Below are 8,988 nucleotides of genomic sequence, written 5' to 3'. Positions count from 1 at the left end.
TCGATGAGCTTATCCAAACGGACCAAACCTAGAAGTGTTTGACATGGTTTCCACTTGGATTTGGGGTTCACAATTTGCTTATTTTCTTTTCATTTGTGCCATGTTTTTTATGCTTTGCGCTTGTCTTCTCTCTGTTTGTCCCCGGACACCTGCATTGCACTCTTAGCCATTTTTCCACCAAGGTCATGTCTGATGCCCATCGGTGTAACGTTCTAAATCCAGGTATGGAGGGTGATAGGTTAAGCTAAGTGAATGGAGATGACAAAATAACACTTGAAAAAGTATAAGTTTCCTGTCCCAGGTTAAGCTAATTATAAGCAAATACAGATGACAAAACGAGAGCTTTTATGAATAATTACCTTTTAACCAATAAACACTTTTTCATTATCAAGATGCAGGCATGGGTGTGTTGGTGCCATCTTACTAGTCTGGACACTAACATACACCATATACATTGTTTTTAAAGTAATCGCACACAGGAGTTGAAAGAGTAATTGAAAGAGGTTATGGTGCTTATTCCCATGCAAAAACGAACCATTAGCATATGCCATGTGGGCAATCTATTTTTCAAAGTATCGGATTTATTGTTGTAGCTCAGGGTAGAGTATCCTCATCAGGCACTATGCTTGTCGAGGAAGGTGATGATGAGGTGATTCACCTGCTGTGGAAGTTGTTCATGAACAAAATGGTTCCCTTCAGTTACGAATGTGATTTCTAAATCAGGTACATGCTGCTTCATGGCCCCACCCCTTACACAGTCCTCTATCCCTGGAAATTTCCAGACATAATCCTTCTCACCCATAATTAGCAGCGATGGAGCTTTGATTTTTGGGTCAGTTATACCATAGCCATAGCTCAAGCATCTGCACCAAATTAAGGAATAAGAAGCAAAAAAATGTCTGAATGTCAGTAATTTTGGGAGATTTTGTCCTTTTTATCAAAATCAAATAAGGTTAGGTTGTTTGGTTTGATTTTGTCTGTTTCCTCTCTCTCTTGTTTATAGAAATTAACAAACGAGGCCTTGACAGTGCCTACTACTTGGGTGGACTTTTCTTTACCTGTATGGAACCTGCAATGCAAATCGAAATCCAGATTTCTCATATAAGGATGCATAGACTGAGAGATCTTCCTCGGAGAACCATGGTGGCAGAGGTGTAGATGGGTCATACAAGTCCATGATTTCTTGATCCTTGGCTGCTACAGGTACCTCACTTCCCGAGAAGAGAGTGTAAATGTTCCTTATCACTGTCTTCACATCAAACCGGCCAAAGTCCGCTTCTGCCCTCCCTGGCTCCTAGTATTATTTATATGAATTGGCAATGATACACACGTTTTTGTGTCAATATGACAGTATTCATAGTATTTTTGAGTTTTAAGGATGTATTTTAGAATATTATAACTAGAGTTCGTTCGAAGACTTTCATGTTAAGGTCAAAATTGTTACATATACTTGCCACCTCGATACATAGAAGCCTTCAGGAAGGAGATGATTCTTGAATTCAGAAGTACCAGGCACCATGAAAGGAACACCTAGTGTTATAATGCCTGTCACCCTTTGTGGGTGGATAGCTGCTAATAGGTATGTCGGCATCGCTCCGAAGTCCTTCCCAACAATAAAAGCCTGCCACACTTCTGAAGTCATTATCTTATTATCACATGTTATTTCTAAAAGAATTATGAATGAATACAATCTAGATGGAAAGCGAGACTGACAAAATCATGAGTCAGCAACCCAAGTTTCTTGGGTGACGAAAAACTGTCCCAAGTTACTAGATGTTTTCAATCTGCCTCTCAAGTCTTACCTACACGGTAAAGTGGTTCTATGGGACATTTTGGCAGTCACGTCTTACCCTCAATTATGGACCTCACAGGTTCACTGATAAGCTCCCATTTGAGGTCAATTCCATCGGTGAATGTGCATTTTGTCAATACGAATAATGCACCACAATTGACAAAATGAAGCATAAGTTGAATTTTAAAACAACTGGGCAGCATATGATTGTGACGTTGCTTGGAATGATTTATTTGCTGCTACGAAAACAAAAAACAAATAAATGATATCTTCCTCTGATTTCATGAAGAGAAATACAATAACTATAAAATAATTACATAAAAAGTAAATTTACAAACTAACGTGACTTAATACAGTACGTCCGTAAAGTTACTTTTAAAGCGAAGTAGATCTAACAGATCACGTGAAGCCATGTCAGTTTATGGATTTATTTTTGTGTAATCTCTTTATGTCTGGAGCAGTTTTCTTTTTAGAATGGACTAAACTTTCAGAAACTCTATAGTATAGGAGGATTGGTGGATTTGCCTAGGATTGTTGTTGTTGTTTAAAGACTTGCTTACTAGTGAAACGGCGCAGTAAGCAGGTATGGATGGGTTGATCAGCAGAAATTCATTCAAGCAGAGACACCATTACCAAGGCATATATGACTCTGACCACTAACAAGGAAGTTGCTCTCCTGTTTTCGAATCAGATATTCGAGCACTAGTTTAGCAGGGAAGTAAAATGAATGCCTCAATATTACCTTATTGATTCCCAGAGAGTCAAGAAGGCTAATAACATCATCAACAAGGTCTTTGAAAGTAGCATTTTCTGGCTCAGCTGGCTGTTCAGACAGTCCATAGCCCCTGAAATCTATGGATATTGCTCGGTAACCAGCGTTTGCAGCAGCAATCATCTGGTGCCTCCACGTATACCATATTTCAGGGAACCCATGCAAGAACATCACCGCCTTTTCACCTTCCAAAAACCATTCATGATCATCATCATAGAAAGCAGAAAATCAAAATTGAACTAAGTGAAACATATATAAGAATATGGGTCATACCGGTGACATTAATCTGGGCTACATGAAGCTTGAGTCCTCTTACTTCTACATGGCTGTGCTGGATCTTTTCCATTTCTTCTTAGGGATGAGAGATGCGTTGTTGAAATGACCCAAGTAAGAGTACTATAATTCTGGTTTAACTGTGTTACCGTAGGGATGTTGGATATAATTGATCACTATTTATAGGAAAAGTACTAGAGATTATATAACGTAAATATCTTTAAAAATTAAATCTCTTAGATTTGATAATTATGACATCATATCAGATAATAATCAAATCAATAAATATAGTCCTAAATGTCTTTCTCTCTCATTCTCTTATATTTATTTCAATTTCTATTATATTTTATATTTTCTATAATAGTATCAAAGCCCTTGGTTAACGCCATGCTTGATTCTGTGTTTTTTTTTCTAAAGTCTTATGCTCCTTTACTTCTTACAAGATTTTCATCTTCATTTAATCATGTCGTCTCAAATCCATACATTTAGAATATCTTTATTAGCTATGAGTATTTTTATTGAGTTTTAGTTTGTTGTGAGCATTGTTTGAAGCCTCAAACTCATTTTTGGCCTTTATAAATTTTGGTTTTATAGTTAACCAAGGCAATATTTAGCTTATTGTCGGCTTTATCTTTCGGTCTATTGTTAGTCCTTTGATGACTTTAGCCCATTATCAATCTGTTGTTGGTTATAACCGTCACTTCATCGCTAATGTCATTTTTATTGTCTAATTGGCGATCAATTAACTATGAAGGCTACATTCAAATTTCAAGTTCAAGATTTCAAACTTTTCTATCCTTCTTTCCTTTTTATCTCAATTTCTATTATATTTTATATTTTCTATCAGGAATCTTTTTGTTTTTCTTTGAAGTTGAGGGAGTAGTACTACTGGTCTACTACTACTACTTAAGTCTCGCTAATGCTGACGCATTATGAGTCCCATTGGTCATACACATGCACAGAAGATAAGCACAATAGTTATATCCATGGGATCATTGAATTGTCCAATTTTGTAGTAATGTTGATTGTTAACAACCGGAAGAAGAAAAAAAAAAGACAACGATGAAAGTTTCTAATTACTAGTTGAAGACTCCAAAAAGGATCATATGGCCGGCCTAATTAATAATCAAACCAAGATAAAATCCAGGGAAAAAAATTAAAATCAGGCTAACTAGCTTTTGGGTGCAAATCATGATCTAAAAAGATGACATCAAATGTGATCCAAAACTTTCTTGTTTATGCTAAATTTTATTTAGGTGTGATGTAATGGATGATGAAGATCAAGCTGGTGCTCTTGCAGATCATAAGATAAAGAGTAAAAATATTTGAGTAATTAACAAATAAAATGTGCATTAATGGATGGAGGGAATTAATCTTCCTATCTAGATACAGGAATGATCATAATTTATTTAGCCCAGCAGGTTTGATTTTGAAGCTAAATTCGACTCAAATGTTGAGTGGTTTGAGCAATTTCCACGTTCATTAATTAATTGGAGCATTGTCGATCTGATCAAACGATCATATATTTTTTAGAATGAAGATGAAGCTAGGGCACCTCAATTTTATTGATAATCTTCGTTTATGGTGGAAGAATACTTTACACAGAGGGAACTTAGGGTTACGTTGTAGAAATAAAGCCCAGAAACCAAATTCCTAAAAGCTAAGAAGACCTTATAAATTGGATTACAAAAAGTCTGTGGAATAATAAGAAAAAAAAATACCATATGGGAGGAATAACTGCACAATCTAAAGAAAATGGATGAATTAATTGTATGCTTAGGGAGCTGTAAAATAGATGGGCAACTAACTATATATATGTCTTAGAACAACATAGGTAGGAAGACTATAAGCTAGGGCATTATATACATATTTAATATTGAAGGGAAATAAGTTTATATAGATATTTTATAAAATGTATAATAGTTGGTATGTAGGACTTGGTAGTTTCATATACTACAACGTAGAAACCATATAAGAAATGAATTCATAAAAATATTATAATTTTATAATTCAATATTAGGTTTATATATTAGTTGTAGAAATTTCATTAGATTTAATATTTTGTTTTGTAATTTGGTATTTTTAATTATTCAATTCATTCAAAAATAAATAAAAAATATATAAAAAAGAGTACAAACAAAACTCAAGTAATAACTTGACTCGGCTCAGCTTGGACTCGTTAAAGAGTACAGACAAAGATCGATAAATAACTCAACTCGGCTTGAGTTTGTGTTTGATCAGTTCGAGCTCGGCATGGCTCGGCAAGCTCTCAACTCGAGCTTGAATTATTTGAGTCCAGCTCGACTCGATAACCCAAAAGCTTGACTTGGCTTGAATCGATTACAACCCTAATAGCTATCAATATTAAGCTTGACAATACCCAACAGAGGCAGAATCTACTGAATGAAGATAGGCCTTTTAGTTTGAGCAGTGAGCTTAGAGTGTCAAGCACCGCAATATTGACATTAGATATTATAGTTTTGGGCTTTAGAAGAGGACTGAGATCTCTTAATCACTTCTTAATCTTGCCAACAATAGTGATAGCATTTGTATGGGAGTTGTCATATCTTGCTTTGTTCTATGCAATCTAAATTTTCCATAGGTAGGGGTGAACACCGACTTAGTTGGAGTTGGATTTCCCTAAATTTGACTCCGACTCTCGACTTTGTTGGAGTTCGAATCTGAACTCCAATTCCAACTTTGACTTGTGTATGCTCCGATCTGACTTGTCAGGGCGGATCCAGATTTGAGTTTTTTTGGAATTTGTTTTAGTTTCATATTTAACCAATTCTTAAACAAGACTTTTTTGTAGGCTTTCATATTTAAAGTTTACTAAAAGCATAACAAAACTCTTTGAACAAGATCAACAAGATGCCTTTGTTAATGTTCATTTGACATTAGTATTTATAGTAAATATTTAATTATAAAAAGGTATTAACAGTAAATATAATAAGAGCCCAAAAACAGAGTAAAGAAAATCACAGGCTTAAAATTAAGATGAGCATAAAGTTGGAGTCGGATCGGATCGGATCGGAGTCGATCCGGTGACACCCCCAACTCCGACTCCGACTGAAAAACTCAAAACTTTTGGAGCAGAATCGAATTCGTAGTCGGATTTTCAGACTCTTGCTCAAGCCTACCCATAGGAGAGGACACCAAGATAAACAATAGGAAATTTACTCTTATTGAAGCACATGGCCACCTTGACAATATTCTTCAAAGTACAAGGGTGATTTTGTTATAGAGAAAGCACTTTTAGGAGTGATTGATTTTCTACCTGGAGACATTCTCATAAAAAGTGGTGAAGCCCATAAGATTATGAAGACTTTTCTTCGAGCAATTGGTCAAAACCAAGAGGTCATCCTCAAAAACAATGTGAGTGATAGGACTACAACAATGAGAGATAGTATAGGGTGCAAAATAACAATCAATTATGAGCTGATGGAAACCTTTGTTTCAAGGCTCTACTGGAGATGAAATAACCAGCATGAGTGCCATTTGAAAAAAATAGAAAAAGTAGGCTTAGAAACAACTTCAAAGTAAAGAGAAAACACCTCACTAAAAACAAAGGTAGATCCTTGTCCAAAGCATCTACTAGAGATTAAATAACCAGAATGAGTGCCATTTGAATAAATAGAAAAGTTAGGCTTAGAATAACAACTCCGAAGTAAAGAGAAAACACCTCACTAAAAATAAAGGTAGACAAAACACGGAAAGATAGACCCATTTAACTCTATCAAACAAGAAAGACTTATGAGATTGGCCCAAGGGTAGAATCCATAGGGATATTCCAAATTGCATGTTTAACTTCCTCAAGAGAGAATATTAAGCAATAATAATGCATCTTCAGCATAAGATACAAGGTTGGGAAGGTGACTAAGCAAGGGAGTAGCGTCATGAACATGCTCAACTATTAATTGATTGTGAAAATAATCAACACCTATAGCATTGATAATATTATGATCAGAAGATAATGTTCCATCGGGGAGTCTTTTGTGAACACTCATCTGCTGAAAAAAGCTTAGGTCTAGTTTGGTTACACAGATGAGATGAGATGATAAATATATGAATAGTATTGAGACAGTTTGTGACTAATAGTAAAATGGTTTGAGTTAATATATTTTATGGGATTTTAGGAAAGAAGAGAGAAAATTTTGAATAAAAATATTATAAAATTAAAATATTATTAAAATAAACTTTTTAATATTATTTTTGTTCTGGATTTAAAAAAATTGTAATGATTAGATAATAATTAGATATAAAAGTTAAAAATTTAAAAATTTGAAATTGAAAAATGTTTGTATTTGAATGGTGTTTGGATGTTGAGATAAGATGGTCTGTGAAAACCAAATAGGGCCTTAGTGTTTCTATTGCCCTCCAATAACTAGCGGTTTCAAGATTTTTGTTTGAAAAAAAAAAATCTCTCATTGGAGAAGCTTGTCATTATACATTTTTCTAGATTTTGAAGAGAAATCAAATCAGAGTCAAGATTTGATTCTTGAAGAGTGATTTCAACAACTTTGATATTGTTCTTGAAGAAGTGAGATTTAGAAAAATATTACCACAAGTGAAAAAATTCCACTCTTTCAAAAGCACCTTTCAAACAATTCATTTTATAAACTAAAAAGATGACAAGGCTGACTCCAATTAGAATGAATAACCTAGAAGTTCCAAGTGTTTAGAGCACTAGTAGTGGACTTAGCAAAGCTATATTTTGACCAAAATTAACCAAGTTGCATACAAACTCACTACAGTAGACTCAACAAAGCTACAACATTTTTAACTTTCATCATTTTCACTGGCCAAATTTGGCTAGTCTAAGTTGCTGGCCAAATATTATTTTGGCATAAAAAATTCCAAGTTGTTGGCCAAATCCTGCCTTGTTGCACCGATTGTAATATGCCACAGGCACCAACTGCAGTTGCGAATGACACTAAATCCATCTCAACCCCTGACTCAATCATTTGATTAAACATATCAATAGCCAACCTAGGTTGTTTTTCATGATGTACAACTTGGCTAGTGTAGTCCAAGAAATAGTTTGGGAAAGAAGAAAATCGAAATACAAAAACATATAGCAGTTGGAAGAAAATAAGGTTGAGAAAAATATATCCATTTTAGAGATATGATAGTTGGGAAAATATGACCGTTGAAAAAATATATCAGTTGAAAAAATATGACTGTTGTAAAAAAAAGACCATTAGAAAATTTTATCCGTTGAAATAATATGAATGTTAGAAAATTAATGTGTAATTTTTTAATAACGAATAATTATTCAAATTATAATTAAAAGTAAAATAAATGTAAAGGTGAAAATCAATATTTTAATAGAATATTGATAGATTTGGAGAGTCTGTTATTTGATGTTGTTAAAAAGTGACTAGCTAAATTTATAAAAGGTGAACATCTTTTTATATTCAACAACATTTTCTTACTCTTGCAGCCAACTCATGAATATCTTTCAAATTGTCAGTCACAATAAAATTGAGGAGATGTGCACAATATTGAACATACAAAAACTCATCACGCAATATAGATATATTTTCCTCTCCAACCCTATTTTTTAGATACTCAAGTGTGGTGTCGTTAGACGAGACATTGTCAATTGTTATTGTCACCACCTGCTGCAAATCCAATTATATATTCCTAACTCTACTGCTTTCCCAACGGTGTCACATTTTTATTGGCGATTAAACAAGACTTGAGAATCTTTTTGTGTAACCTCCAATCACTATCTTCACTATCATGTGGCTAGAATGAATGTTAAACCTATGTTTCAAGTCCTTAGAGTAGGGCTTGGAACCTTTTACCCTCCACAAACCGAAATGGTAGTTCGTTTGTTATGATCATACAAGCTAAACTCCTCATATACTTCTCCGGATCAAATTTGACAAATCCCTTCAATGTATTGCCCCCATTACTCCTATCTGTCATCTTCTTAAGTCCACCCTCCAATCTAGACTGATTTGTTCCAAGTTCTGAATGCTTTATATGACTCTTCTTGCACTATTCTTCTAAATAATTTTTCAACTGGGACGTACCTTGTCGTTTATAGTTCTATAAACAATACCACAATGATTATATTTTATTTGAGGGTCATTTGGGTTACCACCGTCTAACTTGATAAAATGTTCCTACACGATGGAAGCGA

At 34.4% G+C, this 8,988-nt stretch overlaps 1 protein-coding gene across 2 annotated transcripts; it reads right to left on the bottom strand.

Moving 5' to 3' along the window:
* Positions 1-326: 326 nt before the first annotated feature.
* LOC109013323 (bifunctional epoxide hydrolase 2-like) lies at positions 327-2,989 on the bottom strand. Of its 2 annotated transcripts, none has more exons than XM_018995363.2 (5): positions 2,838-2,989; positions 2,535-2,749; positions 1,445-1,621; positions 1,059-1,294; positions 327-863 (listed from the first exon to the last, which is right to left on the bottom strand). In XM_018995363.2, exons 1-5 carry the CDS (start codon positions 2,908-2,910, stop codon positions 614-616), a joined length of 951 nt encoding a protein of 316 aa, XP_018850908.2. In that variant the 5' UTR covers positions 2,911-2,989; the 3' UTR covers positions 327-613. The 2 variants fall into 2 exon arrangements, with proteins under 2 accessions (XP_018850908.2, XP_035543733.1); XM_035687840.1 differs by having other exon boundaries at positions 328-863; positions 1,451-1,621.
* Between the last annotated feature and the right edge of the window lie 5,999 nt (positions 2,990-8,988).

The sequence above is a fragment of the Juglans regia genome, chromosome 1 (genome assembly GCF_001411555.2).
Source record: "Juglans regia cultivar Chandler chromosome 1, Walnut 2.0, whole genome shotgun sequence".
Lineage (NCBI taxonomy): Eukaryota > Viridiplantae > Streptophyta > Magnoliopsida > Fagales > Juglandaceae > Juglans > Juglans regia.
Note: the sequence above shows the minus strand (reverse complement) of the source record. Positions and strands in the feature narration are given on the sequence as shown.

What these genes read in the sequence shown, in the direction of transcription:
- LOC109013323 (XM_018995363.2), bottom strand. Translation starts at nt 2,910, where the DNA reads ATGGAAAAGATCCAGCACAGCCATGTAGAAGTAAGAGGACTCAAGCTT. An exon ending in ACTCTCTGGGAATCAATAAG is followed by an intron (nt 1,622 to 2,534) that starts GTAATATTGAGG and finishes GAAGTGTGGCAG; the next exon opens with GCTTTTATTGTTGGGAAGGA. An exon ending in TATCGAGGTGGCAAGTATAT is followed by an intron (nt 1,295 to 1,444) that starts GTAACAATTTTG and finishes AAATAATACTAG; the next exon opens with GAGCCAGGGAGGGCAGAAGC.